The following is a 25,331-nucleotide window of genomic DNA, read 5'->3' on the forward strand; positions in this document are numbered from 1 at the left end:
ATGAAACAAGCATCCTTTACTCCTGGATAGAGTTTGTTTAGCTTGATCTTTTAAGTGCTTAAATCACTGAGATCTTGCAATATTTTACTCCCTGTGCTTCATTAGAGGAACGATTAGCCTACTTGTCTTATATTTCATTCATAGCTTATACTGCACAAGTTAAAGTCATTATTTCTTGATCTATTTACTATGATCATGGAAAAGGAAGAAACACACAAGACTTTTTTTTTTTTTCCAGTGTGCTGGTCTCTTTCATGTTTGCATATATGTTCTTCAATTCTTCCTTAAAGCTAATCAGTGCAAATTCATTTCATCTTTCTGATCGATCATATTCACAAAAAGGTTCTGCTTTGAATATCTTCACAGCAGTTTTTTCAGATAGTTAACATTATGTATTTGGACATGGCTCTTGAGCATCAGTTTTCAAAATGAAGAATAACCTCAATTTCCTTCTATGACATCTCAGCATGAAACACTTGTGACACATTTCATTATCACACCTTCTCTGAAGTTTTGTTCTGCACTACAGGAACAGGAAACCCTGGGCTATAGCATCAGGCTCTGAATAAAGCCAAATAACTTGAAAAGACAGCAAGGGTGAATTGAGTGCCTCAGCTGGGCCGTACCAGTAGATAGGACCATTTTATAACAACAGTTGTACCAACAAACTGTCATATTATTATTGAGAAAACACTCAGCTTGTAGGATTAATTTGAAAACTCTGAGCCCACTGCCTTGGGGGATCTATATGAGTCTTACCCTGTCTTAACCCAATGCAGAAAATGTTTTTGCTATGAGAAAAGAAACACAGCTGGAAGTTCCCAGGACAGGGAGAGAGTACAGGAGCTCCAAGGTTGCCCCACAGGAATGGCCAGCACAATGTGGCCAAGCACAGCTGGGACTGGACTAGTTCTTATCAGAAAGATAGTTCCTTTGGATTGTGACATTTTTAAATGTATTTTATGCATTTTTATTTAGTTTGAGAAACTTGTGTTGACTTAGCCAAGCAGTAAGGAGTACAAGCAGGTTTTTGGCACTGCCAAAATATACTCATGTTGTGCATTAGGGATTTAGTCAAGTTAGATTGCAAGGTGATTTATAGCAATACAAACAATTAAAGAAGAAAAAAACCACCCGCTTGTACCAGAGATTTATTGAGCTGTGTTAGTAAACACCCATTCTGGGTTGATGGTGGTATATCATATAGTGCATTTCAACAGCAAAGAACCAGCCTTCAGATTTTGTTATTGGAAGAAGTCACACATAATCTGGGGATGAAGAGGGAAAGTGCAAAGTGTTCTGTATGCTCCTTCTTGTTTATACTGTAGGTACTGTTAGGATGAAAAGTGTCCTTTATATGTGTTCTTCAATACATACTCATTGATTTAAATCTAAAAATATTTCAAGCAGTTTGTCAGGCATTTAATGGATGTGTATACAGATAACCTTTCAGTCTTTGAGCCATCTCTAAATAGGAAACAGTGGACAAGATCCTTGTGTAATTCACCTTCGTGGTCCATTAGATGAGCCAAATAATTCAGTGCATAACAGAAGGAAATTGATTTTTCTGAGGTTTTTTTGATTCTTTATTTTTGAAAAGAGTAACAACTGCAGTTTGTTCCAAACTGGTTTTCCTTTTAGGCTATCTTACTCTGATTTGCTGTATTTGTGTTCAGTTTTGGGCTGCTTGCTACAAGAAGGACATGGTGGTGCTGCAGGGTCTTCAGCACAAGTCTGATGATGTGGAGCTGAGAGAGCTGGGTGTGTTTAGTCTGGAGAAAAGGAGGTCTGGGGAAGACCTTATCTCTCTCTGCAACTATATGAAGGAGGTTGTAGTGAGGTAGGGTTTGTCTTTTCTCCCAAGTAACAAGTAACAGGATGAGAGGAAATGGCCTTAAGTTGTGGTAGGGGAGGGTTAGATTGGATATTAGGAAAAAATTTTTGCTTGAATGGTTATCAAGAATTGGAATAGGCTGCCCAGGGAAGTGGTGGAATCACCATACCTGGAAATGTTAAAAAACTTGTGGATGTGACAGCTGGGGACATGGTTTAGTATTGAACATGGCAGTGCTGGGTTCTTAGAGGCCTTTTCCAGACTTAACCATTTTATAATTTCTATGATTTGCATGTTCACAAGCTGTCTGGAGGACAGGGTGACTCCTTAAGTCAACTCCATCTCAAAAAGTCACTAACACAGAGCCTGACTCATGTAAGCCTTCCTTGGCCCTGGTAAAGCTGCGTCTATAGCAAGTCAACAACAGAAACTGCCCAAGATGAGGTCTTGGAATCAGGGATCTCACCTTAGAGACATGCATGTAATAGCAAAGTATGCTATACCAAACCCAGATTTGCCCAGCAGAAAGCATGGGATAAATTTCAATAACAAAAACTGGGATGGCAAGTGTTCCCCTGCAGCCAGACTACTGCGGTTAGGGACATGGTGAGTCACTGAAAGACCTGTCCATTTACCAAGGAGTTAAGGTCAGCACAGAGTCAGTGCTTCTTCCAGCCACTGAGAGAGAGGTGGAATAGCACTTACATGGGCTATTACTTTATTGAAAGGCTGTCTAAAGCCATAAAAACTCTTGCCATGAAAAGACACCACCCACAATCCAGTAGAATCTACTTTCTGATCTCTTCTGAAAGACTAAATTTGTTAAAAGCTCAGCTACATTGTTGGGGTAAGCAGGCTGTTCCTGCCAAAGAGCTGCAAATGTCGATATGTTTGTGCAGCATGGAGATCAGTGGTTTCATGTTCACTGGTTCATAAAGATCCCAGACATTTCTGAAAGATCTATCTCTGTTTTGCTATTTATGTATTTTGGAAGCAGACTATGGAGCTGCACAGTCTGTGTGCACAGCCTAATTAAATTTTCTGAAACACCATTGATCTTTCCCCATGGCACTTCCAAATAATCTGAAGCAAAAGAAGAAATATATAGGAAATGTCTAATGAACATTTTTCCCTTTTGACTCAGATTTAGTAGCAGAGAAACCAAACTTTCTTTTTGAAGTTGAACTTTTTGGAGTCACCTGAGCACCAACTTCTTTCTTCACCTCGGTACTTGCCATCAGTGCCTTGTGATCTGTTGGGCTTCAAAATACATGAGATTTAAGTATTCATTTAAGATATGACCATTATAGGAGTGAAATTGACTTTTATATAAATTATTAACAGAGATCTCAAAATTGGAGTGGCTTGGTGTTGGGCTTTCTGTCTGGGCAAGTAGATCAAGGAAGATCACATCCAAGAAATAGAATTTTTCAAAATGAAAGACAGGAAAAAAATACTAGAGGAGATGCATCGAGGGGAAATTAAAGCCTCTTAGGGAATGGCAGCACACAAGACTCCATTATGGTGGAAGTGAAGGGAGAATGGTGGCTCCCCCTGGGATAATATGGAAAGTCCACCAAGTCATGAGGTGACCTGGCTTTTGGCTATACCCAAAGAAAGTGGCTTCCCAAAGAGGCTTTGTTAAGCCAGAGGTTTTAGTACCACTGCTGCTTGGGTGCTTCTCATGCCAGGTAGAATTAACCTTCAGAAAAGCCTGACATGAAGCCTGAAGTGAGAACCAAATGACCAAATCTTGCCCATGGAGATGGAGTCATATTAATTTTTAAATACTATCCCATCATTCTAAATGATCACAAAACTGTCAAATAACAAAAATCAAGGGCTGCCATCTACTCACACCAAAATCCTCTCTCAGCAGAAGGCCTCTGTGCACAGCCCTAGGGACACCCACATGGGACAAAGCTCTCCCCCCAGCACAGTCATGAAAGGCTTTGAGCTCAGCCTTTAAAACTGCAAAGCAGTTGTTTTGTTTTCCATGGATAATGCTTTAATCCACCGGGTGAAAGCTGGACGTTGCTCTCTTTTATCCTGGCTGTACACGATTGCAATGCTTGAAAAGAAAAGCCCCTAGCCCTTCTGTACCCGCCCCTCCTCTGAACTGCTGACGCCTGGATGGGCAGCTCCAAGGCGGGGCCATTGGGATTTATTTAGTTCACTCCCGCAGATGATGCCTTTAGTGCCACAAACCACCCTGGAGACAAGTCCTGATCATCTGGGAGGGGGGGATTATGTTCAGTTCTTCTTCCCCAAACCCCCCAGACGTAATTCAGATTCAAACTGGAGAGACAGGCAGGCACACAAGAGGGGACGCCGGCACTGCACAGCCCCTCTGAAGCCATGTACAGGAGCAGCTTCCTCCGTGAGGTACGCAAGGAGAAGTACGAGCGGTCAGATGCCTATGATGAGCTACGAGGCTCCCCAGAATTTGACAGTTTGGCCCAAGCCCGGGGCTTGGAGAACCTGCAGGAGCTCAACGAGCGCTTTGCAAGCTACATCAACCGGGCGCGTGTGCTGGAACAGCGCAATACCATCCTGCGCAAGCAACTGGAGACCTTCCAGCGCATGGATGAGCTGGTGGGCTTGGATGAAGCATTTGCTGGGCAGATTGAGTTCAACCGGCAACGAATGAGGGAGCTGGCTTCTGACCGAGCCAAGCTGGAGCGGGAGGAGAAGGATGCCCAGCGCATGCTTGATGAATACTGCAACAAGTAAGGCTTACAATCCATGGAAGATGAGTGGTGTCATTTCCATAGTTAATCTTTGTAATAAGTATGGGTTTGGTGTCACCAGCTACTTCTTGTGCATGGGTGATGCCTCTCCGTGTGTATCAGACTTGTCAAGAAGGACAGCATGTAAGCCCATGTAAGGTGAAAAGTAAGGTATCAGGACTTAGGGAGCCGCAGCTCTGCCTTTTACGGTCTCACTGCTCCTAGATGGGAAAATGTCCTCTCCATTCCACAGCAGCAGCCCTGGCACATGTCAGCTGCTGTTGTTCTTACGAGGACTGTGCTCTGAACTGCAAAGATGAAATAACCCTATTTGACTACCAGGTGCCTCAAAGCAAGTCTTGTGTCTGAGCTGCCCAGAGTTACACAATGGCAAAACTCTCCTGAAATATGCAGGATGTCTCTGAGAAACTCTTATTTACAGCCATTATGAAGCACCTGAGCCAGTCTGTGCCAACCACATCTGTGATGTGTCATGAAAAGAAGGGAGATATACTTTTTCCTGGTGTGTAAAATTTGCCCTCCTATTCTTCTTTGCATTTTTTATTTCCATCCCATGCTACTGAAAGAATAAGAATAGGCTTCCCCTAATTTCACCTCTTTAACTTCTGTGCCACCATAATTCAAAGGGCAGGAGCCTCACATGCTGATGGAGATGAGTGCCTTCCCTCCAGCAACACGCAATTTTGGTTACATGGCTTAATTACACAAGAGTTGGTGAGCATTGCTCATAGGACAAAAGAGTTTAATCCTCCTGTTACTTAGGGATTTTTACCCCCAAAAATATCTATCTGACTACTTCACCCATGAAAATTTGCCAGGTTGCCAAATGAACATCTGCATGGGGACTGTGAGCTACAGCATACCTATAGAAATGCCAAGCCCTGATCTCTCTTTCATGTGACAGGAGAGAATAGCCCATCCAGGTGCACTGAGGCTTATTGCTGCCAGTGGTCAGATTTCCATAATGTCCTGATTCCATGTCAGTGGGTAATAAGCACCTGATTAGGCAGAACTGTATTCCAATATTTATGAGCAGGAAATTCAACTATGAGTCAATGCTGTAATTTAGGTGTTGACTCCGGTACTTGCTCATGTGTTTTTATTACACAGTGCCCATGACTATTTGACTGCACTCCGTACTTAATTTTCTAGCTGCATATTAGTTAAAAATCTATGTGAATAGTACAGGATTAGTAATGTGACACAAAGTAATTTACTTTTATTAAACCTGCTCTAACCAAACTGTAAATAGGCGGGGAATAATACAGGGCATTGAAAATCCAGATGAGGAGACAACACCCAGAAAAAGGGCAGTACTTTCAGAAAGCAAGATCTAGGACCTGCTAAAGGGGTAGTTAGTGGCTTCCTAGAAAAAAATGGTGGTGCTTTGTTGTACAATCCTGGGATGCTCACTCAGCAGCTGTAAACAAAAGTAAGAAGGAAACTTTGGCTAAATTCAAGCCAAAAAATACAATTTAAAAATTAAAGATACACAGGGCCATGACAATGGAAAGACAGTGGCTGCTTTGTAACCAAATTTCACCAATTGGTTTACATCAACAAGTGAAGTTTGGTGAGGTTTTTTTTCATTGGGAGCTGCTGAATTTGTCTAGAAGAGAGACATGAACATTTCTTCAGTGTCTGAAAAACTTGGGATGGTTTTGAGTTGCAGGTTTTAAAACAATACCACTGCTCTGGTAACATGTGCTCTGCCATCTGATAGTTCTGATTTCAGTACCTGAAAGTTATAAACAAAGCTCCCTAAACAAAGTATGGGAGGAATAATCTTTTGTGCCCTATTAGGGGCTGCTGAAACCAGAAACATTCCTGTGCTGAAGACCTGCTCTCCCCCCTGAGTCTGCATTCCATTGGCAACAGGCACTGTAGGTTTCATGCTGCAACTTGAACCATAAAGCTTTTGGTGCACTGGGATTAACAAAATCTCTTAGAGGGAGCTTTTGAATCAATTAATTGACAAATGTCTGTGTCCTTCACTAATGCAAAGAATTTTGACTCTTACAACCCATTCTTTCACTCACCTTCACTATTGAGGAAATAGATTTATATCTAAGCAAATGTTTTAAGCTACATTTATATAAATAGACCTTTTAAAGTTGCATTTAGACAGAGTAGGGCCTAGGACTACTGGGTCTGTGCAATTAAATGTTCATGAACCATTAAAAAGTAGAACTTATATTAAAATTTATTTTAAAATTCTCTATGGTCACATTCATAGCTTTTCTCATTAATTAATAGTTCAGATTCTGTAACAGGGAAGAATTCTTTCTCTTGAAGTTGCGCCAAAAAAAAAAAAAAAAAAAAAAAATCAATGCTGGGAATAGTGTGGATGCATCTCATAAAAAGACTAATTATGCTACTTTTATTCACCACCACCATTATAGCAACATTGCATCTGGCTGTGGGACAGGATGGTATTTCTCTCTCCATGATGTTGGGAAAGATGCCGGAATCCAGATTTTAGTGGCCTTGACTGAACAGGATTAATGGACTTCAGAAATTAAAAGTCTTGCTAAGCAATTGTTTATTTAAAAAATTTGTGCACTGCAAACGCAGTGAGTTTTGAACATGCAATATGGTTCCCTGGACACAGTAATTGGCACAGTGTTCTCCAGAAGAAGATTGCTGTGTGGTGATACTCTGATGAGCTAACACCCTTGGGGCTACAGTAGAGACCCAACACGTGTGAGAAAATGAAAAGAAGTGGTAAATGCAATAGCTAGGATATGGAGGCTCCACTGACAAAGCTGCCTTCCAGCCCGGTCTGCAGGGATTTTCTTGGCACTGATGCTGCTTCTCTAGTGATAGGAAGGACTTTATCCTGCTGCAGCTAAGATGAGGATCAACTGCCTGCCCTCCACACTCTCCGCAATCTGCAAGAATATTGTCCTGTGGCTGTCAGCTGTTCAGCAGTGGCTTCTTGATATCACAGGTAGAATCTGTTCATAAATCAGCAAAACACAACCCTCCTGGGCTCATCTGAGCATTCAGGTTATGACTCTTGATAACAAATATTACTGGCCTGTCCATCATCCTTGTAGGACCTCTCTTTCACAGTCTGTGCTGTCCTTGGCGCCCAAATTGCTGCTGTCTGTTGAGAGAAGGTTAGTGAAGTGCATCAGGGAAAGAGAAAATGACAAAGGTAGTCACCCAGAGGTGCTATTATCTTTCAGTAGGATTCAACAGATTCAACGTTTTCCTTCAGATGAAAGGCTCAGCTTTGATGCCAAATTGAGTATATGGCCATTGTGCATTGCTGGGATGGACTGTTCTTGTTTCCTCTTTGGAGGGGAGCGAGCCCTTGCACTGCAGTGGAGGCAGAATCCAAAAAGAAAAAGGGATTGAAATCTTTAATCCTCAGATCTGCTTTCTTTGAGCCTGGCAACTTCCTCCCCTCCGTTCTTTTCCCCAATGCAAAAAAAAAACAAAAAAACAAAACAAAAAAAAAAAAAAAAAAAAAAAAACAACAAAAAAAAAAAACAACAACAAAAAAACCACCCCAAGCCAGTTAACATCCCTTTTCTTTCAACAGTCCAAAAGCATTTGTTGCCGACCTAAAGCTACCTGACTAGGTGAGGAGGTTCATGTTTTGTTGGGTTTGGGGTGTTTTTTTTTTTTAATTTCTTTTTCTTTTTATTTTTTTTTTAAATGAAGCAAAATAACTTAAAAGCTCTTAAGCTCCAGGAATGTCTGATCAGCAACCATCTAATAAAAAATTTTTGGACATGACTAGCTAATTACTGAACATCAAAATCAACTTTGAAGCATAACAGGGTTGTGACTCTTCAGCCATTGCTCTTACAAATACATTTCAGCAGGCACAGAGGCATGCTGAGGTCTCTGAAGCATTTCAAAGAGGTCCATAGCACTTTTGCACTGATCTTCTGGAAAATATTTAACATCACTTGAAAGGAATTCTTCTTCAAAGGATAATCATGCAATACTAATTCTCTCAAGCTGCCAGGTGGATTTACAGCTGTGTGGCACAGCATATATTTGGGTTATTTGAGAGTAAAGGAAAATGTAGCTGAATATTTTAGTAACTGAAAAATCTTTTGAGTGAGGATCTAGCAATGAGGGACATCTGAATTATATTAGGGCTGAGGTTTATACACTGAATCCATCAGATGGTTGTATATTACTGTGAGTAGAAAACCAGCCTTTTATTGTAACTTGTATTTGATTTTCACAAGATGCCACAATATGCTTCATTCTTGTTCAGCTATCAGAAAATATCAAAGTTAGGAAACTGTTTACTGTCAAGTGCATAAAATTTCTTTTTTAAATAAATAGAAAACTGGCTGGAATTGAGCTACTTGGTAAACACCTGAAACAAAGGCAATTTCACTTCTGAAGCTGAAAAATATTCTAGCCTTGGACGTGAAACTGATGTTAGTACTTATTGGCAAAAAAGGACATTGTTTTTTCAGCAATTTGTTGGAGTGATAATAAAATAAAACCTCATCATTTTCACTTGATTCTTTGCTGTTCATGTAAGAATTGAAAACAGACCAGTGACCAACCCTACTAATATTATGGGATTTCAGAAGAACTTTGTAAACCAGAGCACTAGGTTAAATCCATTTACTTGTTCTGTCAAGTTCTTCCTTTGTGGTCCTGGTTAGTTTGTGAGTGACATCATCCACTCAGTTTTTCAGTATGTGTTGAAAGAGATGAGAATAATGTTGGTTGTTCGTCATTCAGGAGATGAAAAGGAAGAACTGAGGTTGACATTATCATTATATCTTGATCCTTGATGTGCTCAGTCCAGGAGCTGTCAAGTTCCCTGTTGATTGAAGCAAATCCCTTTGAAATCACCAGCACATATGGGCTGGAGCAATGATTTCAGAAGACAGACAGGAACTTATGTTCAGTTCTGAATTTTGGCTTGTACTGGTGTCCATTGCTTTTATTGCAAATGAAGGATCCTAATCACCAGAACTGACTTGTCACCTACCAGAGTGTTTCTTGTAGAAAGTATGATAATGATAGTTTTTTTATATCTCTCTACATCTATTATTTTAGGAAAAGTAAAGTGTTAAACTTAAAGGGTTAGGATTGTATTTCTGCTGCTGTTGGATTTTGATAAGTCACTTGTTCAGTACCAATGGCAAAGTCTCATTGCCAAAGTTGCTTCTGACTGGTGATTTTTGAGGGGCTTTTTTGTTTGCTTTCTTGTTTGTCTGTTTTTAATTGAGTCCCATTAAGCCACATCTACTGTTGAACATTTCATATGAGGTTTACTTAAGGAAGGGAATAAATTACAATAATCAACAATTTAATTTTGTACTCTGTGGCTAAAAAGAATTTCTAGAAGATAATTCTATTTACATACAAATGTGGAGCCCTAATTCTTAAAGAAAATGTGCTGTTTCCTCAAGCCTAACATAAACACATTATACATCCAGCACCAGGAACATGCACTTCATGCATGTTTTATAAAAGCATAAGAATAGCTGGTTAAATGCAGTCCTTACTAAGGCTCACTTGTTGACCAAGCTAATATACAAATTACCATTAAAGGGGACACAAAGCTTGATCCATCTAAGCATCCTAATCCAACATCTTTCCTACATGGTCAGTATGTAAAATTGCAATCATTATGTTTAATGTGTCTGTCATTAAAGTGCTTATTGAACAACAACAGGTATAATAGAAAACCAAGAACAATGTAATTAAATGTTCATGTGCCATTGTAGCAAATCCTCACAGAGTAATCACTGTTGAATGGCTGTCACTATAGTTCAACACCAATGGCATATGCTTTTATTGTAGATAGTCTATTCTTGAGCATTCTGTAAAAAAGTGATAGCAAATATATGGCATTTCATTGTATTCTGTTACATAAGCTGAAGACAAGAATTTAGGCAATTCTGAAATTACCCGCAGCATCTGGGACCAAAAAATAATTAATGCTAATGCATTAATAAATCTTTTGGGCCCTTTCAAGATTCATATTCTCCTTTAACGTGAAGCATATATTGTGCATGACAGTGCAGATAAAAATGCAGTTTGCAGAGGGATGAACCACTGAACTCTATCTCCTTTTCTCTACTTGTAGGTATAGAAATGAACGTGAGTATCAGCAGAGGCTAAAAGAAACCCTGGAGCACCTTAATAAAGTGAGTCTGGGAAAATGCCAGGGGAAAGGTGTACAATCTTTTCCTTTGGTTTCATTTACTACAGCGAGCTACTTTGAAGAAGCAGTGGGAATATAAAATGTCAGAGCAAGGTGTTTCTTGTCATTATGCCCTTCTCCATCCTCCCCCTCCCTATGTAAGTGTCTGAGCCTTGGCATGTGCATACCTTTTCCCTACGCTTTTTAAACATAGCTACTGTATTAAAATACAGTCACTAATGATAACCATGCCATGAAAAATTGCTGGTTAAGTCCATGTTTTGAAGCCTGGAATATCTCAAAACTCCTTAGTCCCTTGCAGGATATGGTCAGCCCTTCCCAGGACAGACCCTCAGCTTCCCATTAGGTTTCCAAACAAGAGAGACACTGCCACTCCCCTTGGTTTGTTCCTTTTACATCAATATAGTTCTTAAACTAATACCATGGGAAAAGCAATAATAAAAATAACAACATTTAATATAATACACAGCTCAGAGAAAGACAGTAGTTGGCTGAAGTATTTTGAAAGTTTCCAAACCAGGTCTGTGAAACTGAAAAATCTTGATTCATCCTCTCTCACTGCTAGTCTTCATCTGGGTGAAGAACATAATATCTTTCCCCAGTTCTACTTTGCACAGGCTATCGTTCATCTTCTGTATTGGAAAACAATTAAAGATGGATTAAATAGAGATTATTTTTTTATTTCCTTGCTACGATTGGCTGGACCTGATCTGCTGGAGCATTGTCATATCAATGTTTTATATTAAGAACATGTTTTATATTAAGAAAAGACAGAAAGTGCATTTTAGCATTTCTGTCTTCAGTGAGCTCTTGACATCCCACATCAGTTCTATTTTCCAGAACACTCTGTTCTTGAACAACTTGCAAACCCTTAAAAAAATTTGTGAAGGTAACTCTTTTGTAAGGGGTTGTTGGAGCAGGTAAGTCTGTCTTCACAGTTCCTCTCAATGAATCTGCAGCTAAAGAAAATTGAAATCATTCACCAACCCTAGGCACAGTTCACCAAATCTTGAGGCACAAGGACGTTTTTTATCCCAGGATGTCCCTGGACACCCCTGTTGCAGCAGCTCCTGGCACTGGGAGCACCAAGTGCTGGAGGAAATACAGATGGTTTTCTGTAGAGGACCCAAGATGTGGCCCGAAAACCTGCATGTGCAGGTGCAAACTCATTATCTGACAGCTGGGAAAATACTGGTTCTGGAGAGATCTAAATAATTTCTCTTCCATGGTAATGAAAATATTGCATCTGCACATGGACCAGTGTTCTGGAATCATAAAATAAAGCAGAATGTCTTTTCAGAAGCTAAGTGATTAGCAAAGTTCAAAAGAAAATGTGTAGACACTGCACTGTTCTGATACACAACTCCATCAAGGAAGCTGGTCTCTTTGAAAGCATGGAATAAAAGCAGAAGTATTTTTCCCCTCTGAGGGAATATTTTGAAAGCCAAAAACTGCTTTTTTTATCACATGCAAAAATATTTGCTTATAGTTATTATCTAAGGGCCTGGGGGCTTTTTTTGGCTCCCTCCCAAACCTCCCAACATGGCCATTGTCCTGCTGATCCTCCTCTCAATAGGACGAGAGAGGAGTGCAGAAAAGCAGCAGGCATTCCTGATGGTTGGCTCTGAATATGCTGGGTTGGATGTGTCTGAATCAGCCCCTGGATCACAAAGCAGAGCCTGCTGGAGAGTTCTGTGCCTGGGAGGTTTAGCAGCACAATAAGACAGCCAACATCTACACATTTTTTGAACAGCGCGTGCTGTATGCATGCAAAAGGAAAAATCCTCTTCTACCAGTCATGTGCTGCATCCACAAATCTCAATGGTTTGTTTGCAACCTGTGATTCACTCACTGAGGTATTTTTACAGCTGATAATGGCACATGGGTATTTTGAAAGAGGTGCCTTCAAATACTTCTTTTTTTATTCTTTAAGCTAAATGCACAAAGCAAGACTTTCTTGAGGCAAATTGCAAATTGGCGGAGGACCTGGCACATTTTATAGAATTGCAAGGAAGATACAGTTAAAATGTTTTAAGATGCTTTCTCAAAAATTAAAGAAATAATGCATTAAATAGAAAAATAAAATGTATGACTACTCTCACATATTTGTAAAATACATTGCCAAGTTCCAGAGAAATTACCCTAAATTCCATGTTTTTTGTTAAATAACAGAACATCGGAAAAATCTAAATTAAGCCTTTGAACAGAAATGGAGATTTCATTAGATTTAAAGATCAGTGTCACTCATACCTGCATACTCTGAGATCATGGTTACTAGTTATATGGTTTGTTCTTTGAACTAATTGGATGTTAGGAACTTTTGTCTTTGCAAATTCCAAAGCATTATAAACTTATGCAGAAAAGTGATTTTTTCTAAACTTGGTCAAATGTCGTTTTTGTTGCCAGAAATGGCTCCAAACTGGCAAATATTTATAGTATTTGAGAACATACCAAAGAGAGTGCAAATACTGCAGATCATCCTGGGTTTTTAGAAGGACTTCTTTACTAGGTATCTTAAAAAGGCATCAGGATACCTCAGATCTTGTCATGACACTAGAGAAATCAATGCTGATGTCATTTGTTTAAGATTCATCCACCATTTCAAGATTTTGATATTAAAATCTGGTATTTCAAACATCTACTACTTGGTACCCAGCATTATTTTGACAGTGCCAGTGCCAAACTCCATTGTAAATTACATTTGTGCAGGGCATGGTGAATAACATGGCTCCTGTTTGTTGTTTTCATGATACTGTTGTATGTTACAGTAGGCTCTTACACTTCAGGCAGACTGCTCCATGTGCACAGTGACTCATGCAGTGCCTGTGGGCCTCCTGTGGTTTTGGCATTCCAGCCGTACATACCGCCATGCCACGTGTCTCTGCATTGCAGGAAGCTGATGAGGCCTTGCTGTGCAACCTGGAGCTGCAAATTGAGTCCCAGTTCCTGCAGGATGACATCAATGCTACAAAGGACAGATACAAGAAGGTAACTGGATGAAGTTGCTGTTTTCCTTGTAGAGATAGATGTGGAACTTGGCCCTTCTCCATGATCAAATGGTGGCAAATTTAAGCAAATTGCATTTATGTTTTGGTAGGTGCATATAGCACTATTTATTTTCAGTGGCACAACAACCCAGATGGTTTCCAGCACCCAAACATACTTCTCAGGGTCCAGTAACTACAGCTGTAGCAGAGTCTTGAATTTGTCAACCTGGTGTCATGGTTCAACCCAAAGTGCTGGTCAAGCTGTCTTATATTTCATGCTAAGGAAGCTGTTGCTTTCATCATCCAATTATTTGGGAGAGGACACTCCAGTTAATCAGCAGGCATATGCCTGTGAATGTATGATTCCTCTGCAGCTGACTTTAACATTTTTTGCCTTTTTCCTGGGAGAACTGTGGGTCTTAGAATCAGGCCACTGTCCCATATTTTCTGCTTTTGAAAAAAGTTACTATTTTTTTCATGCCACATGAAAAGATATTTGTGATTCTTATTTTGAAAATCTCTTATGAAATTGGAAATGGAATGGAATCTTCAATTAAAACTATGAACTGTATATATTAAAACTATGAACAAAAGTCTGTAATATACCCTCAGTATGATGAAACTGCTAGCACTCCTGCACTCAAAAGCAGTTGTAAGTTGCATTCCAAACCCAAGCCTGAACTTGACTGGAATTGGACTTTAGAATTGGACTTTTATGGGCTAAAAGAATCACGTATCTAAAAATAAGCCTCAGGAGTTCATGGAAATGTCTACCTTACTATGGCATTTTCGAATGAAAATATTTTTATTTTATCACAGAACCTTATGGAAATCCAGACCTATGTCAATGTCTTGCAGCAGATCATCCAGACAACTCCTCGCGTGTCCCCAATAACCACTGGCATATGTGAGGCAAGTATTGCTGTTGGGAAGTATATGCAGCTCTAAGTAAGAAAGAGATAATGTTTACACCTGAAGTGTCCCAGATCCTTTAACTTCTGCTCCAAGGTTAGGTGAAAACAATGTGTAAGTACTGAGTAGTGAACATGGGAGAAAAAAATTTACTGTAGTTTTGAAAAACTGTATCAATGAGGAAAGAGAGATTAGGTTTGTCAGGTGCACTCCAGCATATATATTTGTTCCAAAAATGTGTGGTACAAAGATATTTGAAGTAGTTGTGCTTCTTCTCTGAAGAGGAGCTGGCAGGATATATGAATATTTTAAGAGAAAGGAAATCTTATCCTGCAGGGGTGAGATGTGGTGAAAATTTTAATGAAATTAATTGATACAGACTAGATGAAAACTTGATGATTTCCATCAATATGAGTGGCTATGGCAGGAATGTTCATTATTTGGAAGAAGATGTGAACAGGTTTACAGGGTCTAAGCTGCACTGTTACAGACCTGGTATCTGATATCTTTATTCTTAAAGCCGTGCTACCATTCAACAGAATTTGGCTTGAGGTTCAATCCCCATCTTTTATCTGTCTTTTGCCATTTTCTATTTGTCTTCACAGTTTATTTCCAGTAGTGCAATTTCTTTTGGCTCTTTTTAGGAGTGAAACATAATTTCCAATACACACATTGTTTTCTTCCAACCAGGAAAAACTGATAGCAGAGAGGAGGATCCCTGTTCTGCAGAGCCAGCTGGAGGAATATAAGAGCATCCTCTGCCAGCTACAGGCACAGAAATACAAGCTCCAGACAGAGGTATTGGAATCACAAGCCATAAACACAACCATGTTGCTCATGAACTGCTTTTTTTATGGTCACTTGGTAAAACCTCTAACACAGCTTTAACATGGTTATGTTAACTTGGTGGACTTGGAGGTGTGTTTTCCTTTTAGATTTCCATCTTTTTCTTCAGCTGTTTCATTCCCATTCTCTCAATGAAACAAATTGTCAGGTTTAGTTGGCCAGGGTGAGCTGTAGGTACTGTAGGTGCAATGAAGCTATCTTTGCTTATCAGAGGGACTGATGAGGGAACATTTCCACAATGCAACTGAATTCCTGCAGGACTGAATCAGCAGGACATTATGAATGGAAAAGTTCCACAGGGCTCCTATGACTTTCTTACTTGCTGAGTTCTGGCTGGAAATAGGCTTCAAAAAAACTGATGGGGAACCCTCAGGGCTCTGCCCAGTCCTTTCTATCACTGCCACATCCAATGCTAAGCTTGCTGTGGGAAGAACTGGTGTGGGGAGAAAAAAATGAGAGGGCTATTGAGCTACATTTGGCTTTCTGCCTTCATCCATGTCACTACTAAGCATTAAGCCAGCATCTCTCCTGTGCTTGGACCAGCAGGAAAAACCATGTGCTTTTTGCCAAGCTCTGAGTTGCAAAAAGACTTTGACTAGTTGTCCTTGCCCATCTCCCAGCCAAACCTGCCCTAAATCAACCTTCTGTCTCCAGCCAGTGCCTGCAAACCTGAGTGCAGTGCAGGACTGAGGGTGGCAGGAGGTGGAGGAGCAGCTGAAGGCTGCAGTGGATAGAAACCAGATCTTAATAGTTGCCAATGGCATCTCTACCTCCATGCAGTTGAATATTTTTTAGCAGATGGGGTGGAGAATGACCCCAAGTACAGCTTCCTTTTTGCCTCAAGTTGTCCATCCAGGTGAGAGGAATGAAATATTGACAAAAGCATCATTTGGTGGGATTTTGAACTCCTTTGGACAGCCATAGCAGCTCATAACTTCCTGGGCATAACTTCTTTCATTAGGGTCAGGACAGTGTATTTTCCTTGGTCTCTATTTCTCACATCTGATGCTTTGGTGGAAAGGACACATGCACTCTGGGATGGACAGGAATCAATATGGGGATGAGATAGTGAATCAATATCAAGTAAAAGGGGAGGAAATCAGCCTTCTGCTGGCAGGTGGAGAGAGGCAGTCTTTTAGGAATTAATCGTGCTGCTTTCAAAATAAAATCTTTCCATCCATTTAGAAATAGATTATTCATTCATTCATTCTTGTGCCTTGAGATTACAAGAGTGAAATACCTTTATGAGTGCAGGTCAGTAACACAGTAGCCTGTGATGGTGAAGGCTGGATCTGATGACTGAGGTGTCATCAAGTGTCTTTGCTTTCCTGTTTGTGGACCTGACAGCCATGTGCCCAAGAGGTCAGGGGCCCCACTCCATGAGCACTGAACAGAAGAGTCTCTGTCTATTCATACACTGCAACATAACCAAACTAATGACAAGGGACATCACTTCTATATTAAGTATTTAGCCTCTTAAAAGTATTTTTTTTGTCTTGCCTGAAGCATATAGAAATAAATCAATTATTGAAGAATTCATTAGTCACTTATTCCTCCATTAACTTTTTGTGAGTTCATCTCTGAAAAGTAGGGGAAAAAAGTGACAAAATAACTATAATATATAGCTAAAAATAGCAGAAGAAAGTGAGAGGAGATTTACAGGGTGAAATATCCCACCTGAAACTCAGCCTTTATTTTTGGAAAGCGACTTTTGCCACCTCCTGGTTGATATGCTCATTGGTTTTATCGCTGAAGTAAAAAGCCTGAGGAATTGAATTCTAAAGAAGAGTTCTTGGTTTAAAATGTGACTTTTGGTCTTATTTTCCCTGTCTGCAGAGCACAGAAAAGGAGGAGTGGGTATTTCTTAAGCTCATCTTCCCAGTTAAGAACTTTTACTGTCCATGTTAGGCCCTGCCCAATGTGATGTTACTGCTTTTTGAATAACTGAACAAAGGTAGTGAAATTGCTCCTGTGTTTTAGCAGTGCAGCATCACATTGTAATAAAGCATGACTTGCCTTTCATTATGCTTAAAATATGGGGATGGTGAATTTTTCAAAGGTGCTTCTTTCACCACCAATTTTATTTACCAGACAACCATGCTGGAGCAAGCAATTAAAAACACCCAGGAGAGTTATGATGATGAAATTCAGCTTTACAATGAGCAGATTGAAAACCTTAGGAAGGGGATAGAGGAGGCTGAGAGAATCTTGGAGAAGTACACCACTGACTGCCGCCAGCTGGTGATCTACCAGCAGTCCCTGGAGAATGAGCTGGAAAGGTACAAACGGATCATCGAGAATGAGGACAGCCGGTAAGCCTGGATTTCTGGGCAATCACAAAGGGACCAGGGATCTCTTTTTTCTCATTTGAAAAATGTATGTTTAAGGACATTTGATTCACCCAAAGCTATAGCATTTTCACACCTTTCACTGGTGTAGATATCTAGGGATAGAAATCGAAATAGATGCAAAATCTGGTGAAACTTCTGCCAAGGAAAGGATCAGTGCCATTTTGGGCTTTCTTGTCCTTGCAGTCTCCTTTCCATATGCTGTCCTGGCATCAGTGTACAGAGGTCAGGAGCACACAAATCAATCTGAACATCCTCTCCTCAGACTGGGTGTTGGTGACACTTGTTCAACACTAACGGCAAGTTGATTTTTGGAGGGTGCAAACAAAGCAAATGCCTTGTAAAGCAAAGCATTCTTCCCAGCAAAGCCATTCCTTGGGCATGGGGAGAAAGACGAAAAATACAAGAAACTGGCAGGGATTTGGGTTGCGCTTAAACCCACAGAGGACCAATGTCTCCCTCTAATGTCCACCATCAGCCACAGTGGACAAAAGGATCTTTCACAGCAGCAGAGCCAGACCCCTAAGCACTCAAACTACTGCTCTGGGCTGTGCAGAAGATCCAGGGGAAGAACACTCACTTAATAGTCCATCCTATGTGTGGGGAATGGGAATTTAATTAATTTTCAGGGTCTAATTTTGGACACTGAGTTCTAGTTAGAAGTGCCTTAACAGAGTAATTCTCAGTGCCAAAAATCATATTGACACAGGGTCTCTGACAGGACAAAATATCTCAAATTCCAGCAGAGCAGACTGGGGAGGCCAAAGATACAGTAACTGTTTTGCAATAGGCCTGCCTCTCAATTTTAATTTTTAACCCTTAATACTACTGACTCCTTGAATGTTTTCCAAGGAAGACTGCTCCAAATTTCCTATTTTGCCAGCCAGCATGGTAAAAGTGGATTTACATTTCTTGCTGACCTCTGGTAGGCTTGGATTGACTGTTTTCCCATCTAAAAACCTACCATCTCTTCAAAGTGCCATGCTAAATGCAAAGCTGTAGCTACATGTTGTAATTACTGGTGTACTTTACTTACTGGAGTATCCCATATCTCCTGCTGGCAAAAACCAGCCTCACTCCTGTGAAGGTGCTGTGGCTGTCTTGATTTTCCTCAGACAAGAAACAGATTCCCATCATTCTTTTTGACTCCTCACCACAGAGAAGTACATTTTTTTAACCTCTGAGCTTAATTTTGCACAATTTCACTTGCTGAAATTGTGAGAGAACTCATGGATACACATATTCTCCACAGGTTAAACTCTGCTATAGCAGGAACCCCAGTCACACTCTTCACACAGATTTATCGACCTGCCCAGCCTCAGGCTTCGAGGGGAAGAGGTAAACCTGTGATGTGTCTTTCTGTGTGTGTCAGGAGAAGCATCATTGCATTTTAAGCAGTTTGTCCATCTGTCTTTAATATGGCCACCAGTCACGACAGCCTGACTACAGGCTTGAAAATGCAACCATTTCAGCTTACCTCGACTGTCCCTGAGACAAGCTGTCAAAGGCCAAAACCACAAGTAAAACCATTTCTTTGCTAATTTCTGCAGTTTACTACTTAGGCCAATCAAGAGTAAAATCAAAAGGCATCTGAAATGGTGGAAAGAGCTGCAGGTTTTGTGTTGACTCATTCTGAGTTTGTTTGCACTTTAGTGATGTGCAAAGAGCACCAAGGTGTGTTGAGTGCCACAGGCCATTTTTGAGGCCTGTTTTCCTATGAATTATGTTTTCTCTATGTTGTATGTTGGCTTGTTAGAATTAGGATGCTTGTAAACCTGCTGACAAGGAAATGGCCAGGCTTAAATGAGAAAGACTGCTCTTAACAAAGGAATTGATGTGATAGGTTCTAACATATGGGTTGACTTAAATCCAAGGCTCACTGCGGTTTCAATAATGACAAACTGCCTTGAGAACAGAGACAAACCATCGTATGAGGCATGTTTTTGTAATGCAGCTGTAATTTTTCTAACTGCTGTGTGAACTGTAGCAGTTTTATATTAAATAGGTCCAACATGCCTGAGGCCAGACCCTCAGCAGCTGTAAATAATTACTGTCATGCAAAATGGTATTTTATACATGCTGAGGATTTGGCCTGGCTCTAGACACACCACTGATTTCTCCTGCATGACAAGCATCGTATTTCATGTGTGTTACTGTATTGTGGCAGGGGACAAAACAGCTGCCTTGGGGAAAGTATGTTAATATCTGTCTGTCCTCTTGTTCTTGTAATTACCAGTATCAACCCCTGTCTCCTCTGCTCTAGCTGCTCATGCCATGGAAATCATACCTTGCCTATGCTCCTGCTGCTGCTAAGCTCTCATGGGATCTGTGCCTATTGATTGCCCAGGAGATTGGAATCAGGGGGTTCTAAGAGCTCAGTGACAGTGTCTGAGTGATACCATTGTAGATGGGTGGCTTCTCAGCTCTGTGACCACCAGCCACTGCTGCTCCCTCCTGACATGACTTTCAGTATCTGTCCCCATACTCCAAATTGTCAGGAGTCAAGGTGTCTGGCTCTCTTTTAGGCCCCTGGGATACAAAGGCTTTCCACCTGCAGCGGTGAAGGCAAGAGGCAGCTCTAGCATTTGCAGTGACTGTATTCAAGCACTGTTTGTTGTTCCCTTTGCTTTGAATTTTTTTAGATATCACCCAGGCCATGCAAGACATTGCCAGTATAAAGCCCAGACAAAAAGGCCTGACAAAGAAAATTGCCAGGAAAAAGGAGCTGATGTCAAAAGACATAACCGACAGCCACTCGCCTGAAAGAATGTACGAAAGAACTCTGGAAGGTTTTGACCAAGATCAGATGGAGTTTAGGCATGAAGGCTCAGTCAGGTGTGAACCTGAGCAAGAAGGATCAGAATTTGATGAAAAAGAAATGGGCCCAGAGGACGTACCTGATGGAGCCCAGATAAGTAAAGCCTTTGATAAATTGTGTAATATTATGAGGGAGAAAATAAGAGTCCACAAGAGACCAGAGGCTAAGTCTGATGCCCATCCCAAAGGGCGTTATGTGCTGGTGACAGGGGAGGAAGGCTATGAAGAACCATGCATCCTGGCCCCCTCTATTCCTGCTGGTGGGGGGATCACAGTTTCCACTGGCAATGGGAAGGTGATGAATGGGGGTGATGTGGAGTCCATACCAGAGCTCCCAGAACCTGCCGAACCACCAGAAAAAGAGAAAGGCGAAATCTGTGAAAGGAGAGAAGAGTTTGAACAGAGAGAGGAGGGGAAAGAAGATGTGCTTGAATGGGGGAAAAAAGCAAGAGGAAAAATTGAGCAAATCACAAAGTACCCAGACATCTCTGAGCCTGAGACAGTTACTTCCTCTGGTCTGATAAGCCCAACTGAGCCAGGACTCCTTCGAGAGACAGAATATGACCGAGAAGATAAACAGGGCCTTTTGTTCAGGGAAGCAGCCTTACCTGGCTCTATGAGCTATGAGAAGGTGGAGGTGGTGGAGTCCATTGAGAAGTTTTCAGATGACAAAATTCAGACATATGAAGAGACAGCAATGATTGTTGAGACAATGATAGAGAAGACAAGCAAGAAGAAACTAGGTGACAAAGGCTCTTAAGTGACACATACCCTCTGATAGTCAATTTGTCTGGCATAGTTATTAAATGACTGTGTTTTTTTCCTGACCGAATGATACAGTAGTGAGATTTTTGCTGTTTGGTATGGAACAGATTGAAACTTTGATGGCAATTCTGTCTGATGTAGGCTCACCTTTGGTGCAACAACCATTAGCGCTCTCCAGGGCACATCCTATGCAACTCATTTTCATGATTAGAACACATGGGAAGAAAGTATTATGACAGAGCTGCCTGGCTTTCCACAGTATCCAGGACAAATTTGCATGTTCCTCTACTGCTCCTTCAACTGCTGTATGATCCCCCCATCTTTGAGATAGCTGCAAATGTTAACTTGTGACATCTGGTTCATTTAATAAAAGTTTTGCCTTCTGCCAAAGATACTCACTGTGGGTTTATTTTGCCTATAACATTGACTCACAGACCCTACTTGTAAACAGATCCTACTTGTAAACATCACCTGACTGGTGCAGCAGTTTGTCCAGGGAAAGAGCTGGATTCCTCTTAAATAATCTATTCCAAAAATCTCCCTTTAAAAGTCTTTAAATAGCAATGAGCTTGGCAGACCTTTCTTTTTGGCAATAAAGACAAACTTCCTGTATTCAAGATAAGCTCTTACTGCAGATCTTCTCAGAATAAATCTCCCTGAAGGGAGATCTCCCTTACAAAAGCTATTATTTGTCCTTCACCAACACAACTGATGTACTTATGAATGCCAACAAGCTTTTGAGCAGAGTGCAGCCAAATACTGAGTATTTAGGTATTTTCTTTTTAAGTATTTCCTTGGACTATAGAGTTTCATACTGCCACAGGATCCTGTCTCACTCCTGTCACCTGCAGTCACATGGAGCTCCACAGGATTGTTGGAATAAGCAGTGCCTTTCCACCTTCCCATGCCTGGGGAAGCAAAAAGAAACGCTTGCAGCAACAACAGTCTTGCAGCTCCCAGAAACCTTCAGCTCAAGAAAATAAACAAAATCCCACAAATTAAAAATCAGAGAAATGTGTGTAAATGTGTGCGTATGTGTGTAAATAATGAGCTCTACCTAAAGTGTTCATACACCATTTAGGCCTCAGCTTTACTCCAGGCACACGAATGATCACACTAAAGCCCAAGACTTACTGAAGGGTGGTACTAGATTAGTCTCTACAAATTTCTTGTTCAATCCAATGCCAGTTCTAAGTTTTCATTTCAGCTTCCAGCATTGTTGTGCCTTTCTGCCTTTTAACTCCTGTCAGCTGCAAGAAAGTAAGGTTAAAAGCCATTTGAGCTGACAAGTCTGAGCTTCAGGAACTCCTCACAGCACCCAAGGCTTTCCTTCAATAATATGTTGAGTTTTGTTATTTCATTCATGAGGTTCAGCACAGGTGTAGCATCTGATCTCTTGTGATTGTTATGTCTGGTAAAGTTGCACCTTATTCTTTGAAACAGGGAGAGGTGACTCTCACAGTCACAATTTTAGTCAGGACTTTTTGTTGATGCTGGTTTATTGGAATGCTGTGGGAGTTTATTCCAGACATGGCTTACTAGAGCATGTTCCTTTTCAGTTTAATATATTAGCAGTGTAAATAACTGCAGAGAAGGAATTTATCAATGCCTATGCAGGCTGGACTCTGGTCACGTGGTAGCAACTGCCCAGAATAACTGCTGCTGAAAGAATTTGACTGCTGCAAGCTAAACAAAAAAAACCCCAAAAACCTATCCTCATTGCAGCAACAGACAGTCTGTTTAATAATTCTGTCACAAAGCAGAGTATAAACAGGATCAGGCAGTACCTGGTTGGAACTGGATATTCTTTCCCCTCTCCCAGTCCATCTGATTTCACTGCAATACAGTGGACCCAATGTTCAAAATACAAAAAGCCTCATTCAATAGCAAGAAGGCAATGTCAGGACAGCCTGGGTGAGGTGTCCAGTGTGTGAATACCTCCACCACCTTAATCCTTTTTGTGCAGTGGTGTCACCACTGGCTGCTGACCCAGACCTGGTTTATGATGGCCGTAACCCTTGCTCAGCATTTCAGTGTGGTGTAAGAACTGCTCCTAAAGCTCGTTTGATGGCACTTACTGCTGAAGGAAATTACATACTGCATTGCCTGAGTAGCAACCAGCAGAACTCAAGGACTAAGAAGAGGTGAGGGCCAGATTCTGCTACAATCTCTAAACTTTCTGTATATTTGCATGAAATTTACATAGAAAACCACTAGTAGTATCTGGTTAATAGTGACCTTACTGAAGTGCATAGTAAATCTCGTAATTTTAGGAGCTAACCTCTACATTAAATGCAGATTCTCAATGAAGTGTTTAAATGCTAAAGTCTCATGGTAAAATAGTTGCAAACATCTATTCAACAAGAGACTGGAATGAGAATCAGGTTTCTACAGGCACATTCTCACTTCTGAGGTGACCAGAACTAGATCAGGAGGTTCCCTGCCAGATTGTACTGCTGCAGACATGACAGAGTATTATAAAACGAAATGTACTTTCTGCCATGGAAACAAAGGAGCTAAAAAGTACCCAAAAGTTATGGGGGGGGGAAGTAGAGATGAAAAGGGAAACAGGGGACTTAATGTGAATCAAAGTGCTCCAAACAGCAGAGGAAAAAAATCTGCTGTAGCATTTCCTTAGGACCAGAGCTGCTTATGAGCTGAAGTGCAAAACTAACAGCCTCTGTTCTTGATCATCCTTCTCCCAGTGCAGCTCAGCACCTGCACTGCTGCTGCCTTTGCAGCGCTGACCTTGGAGCCAATGGGTTTGAACCATGAAAATAATGCCAAGTAAATTTAAAAAAAGCTCCTCCCAGCCTGTGGCATGAATCTTGTGTGACAGAGTTTCACAGTTAACATAAAATACTTTATTCGTAATCTGCTGCTATCAAATCTTTATCTTCTCTGTATCCAGTATGCAGGATACAAATTTCTTTAGCCGTGTAAAAAGCCGAGAAGTAGGAAGTCATCACACTGAGAGCAGCATTTTACCTCCTGTGTACCTTCAGACAAGCAATGATGATAGGACCTGCCAGTTTATAACAGCTCTTTATTTTACTGATATTATAAAACATCATCACAGGGCTCACCTATTTTGCATCATGAGCTTAATTTTCCCTTTTATTATAAATACTAAAAAATTAACTTTCTTTTACATCAGCAATACCATAAAAACTCAGTCTACCTGGACATATTTTTGAGTGATCCCTTGAACCAAAAATCCACAAGAATTTGAAGTAGATCTCTATATTGTATATAAATGTAATTTTATATATATAATTATATAAAAATTCACCACTTTCACTAATTATTGTGATTTTTCAATTACTAAATTATGTCAGCATTATGAAAATATGGACAGCCATCTAGTTATTTTGCTGCTTTATATTTAATAATTTACCAGACAACTGAAAAATTACATGAATGCAATGGAAAATCATGTACATGTTCATTTATGAATTCCACATGGACTTTTCTTATTCCAAAACTTTTCCAGATTTTAGAAGTCCAGTAAAAACTTTCAGTAACCTCTTTGATCACATACACACAAAAAGTTACGATGTATGTGTATTATATCATACATAGCATATGTAATTCTAGACATATTTATATGAAAATATATGTAACGTACTCTGAATATATATATTGTATGATTTATATATATATTTAAAACACACAGAGTGATACCACAGGTGTGTATGTATTTAGTCATACAGATGTGTACATAAATATATATATGTATGGTAAATTTTTCTGATGGGACTGCTACATGCAATGAGAAACCTGTGAGTAGTGTGAGGCTGCTTGGTTTGGCTTTAGAGTATAATTCACGTAGACTTTGAGTAGGTCGAGCTGTTTATTTTTCATTTGGAAAAGGAAAGAACAAACCTCTTACGGAAAAATAAAAGACTGATAGTC

At 40.4% G+C, this 25,331-nt stretch overlaps 1 protein-coding gene across 1 annotated transcript; it reads left to right on the forward strand.

Moving 5' to 3' along the window:
• The first annotated feature begins 3,928 nt into the window (after positions 1-3,928).
• BFSP1 (beaded filament structural protein 1) lies at positions 3,929-21,888 on the forward strand. Its single transcript, XM_005496049.3, has 8 exons — positions 3,929-4,563; positions 10,664-10,724; positions 13,634-13,729; positions 14,548-14,640; positions 15,331-15,438; positions 17,578-17,798; positions 19,087-19,172; positions 20,477-21,888. Exons 1-8 carry the CDS (start codon positions 4,193-4,195, stop codon positions 21,409-21,411), a joined length of 1,971 nt encoding a protein of 656 aa, XP_005496106.2. The 5' UTR covers positions 3,929-4,192; the 3' UTR covers positions 21,412-21,888.
• Positions 21,889-25,331: the final 3,443 nt, after the last annotated feature.

The sequence above is a fragment of the Zonotrichia albicollis genome, chromosome 3 (genome assembly GCF_047830755.1).
Source record: "Zonotrichia albicollis isolate bZonAlb1 chromosome 3, bZonAlb1.hap1, whole genome shotgun sequence".
NCBI lineage: Eukaryota > Metazoa > Chordata > Aves > Passeriformes > Passerellidae > Zonotrichia > Zonotrichia albicollis.

What these genes read in the sequence shown, in the direction of transcription:
- BFSP1 (XM_005496049.3), top strand. Translation starts at nt 4,193, where the DNA reads ATGTACAGGAGCAGCTTCCTCCGTGAGGTACGCAAGGAGAAGTACGAG. An exon ending in CCCTGGAGCACCTTAATAAA is followed by an intron (nt 10,725 to 13,633) that starts GTGAGTCTGGGA and finishes TCTGCATTGCAG; the next exon opens with GAAGCTGATGAGGCCTTGCT. An exon ending in TAACCACTGGCATATGTGAG is followed by an intron (nt 14,641 to 15,330) that starts GCAAGTATTGCT and finishes TCTTCCAACCAG; the next exon opens with GAAAAACTGATAGCAGAGAG.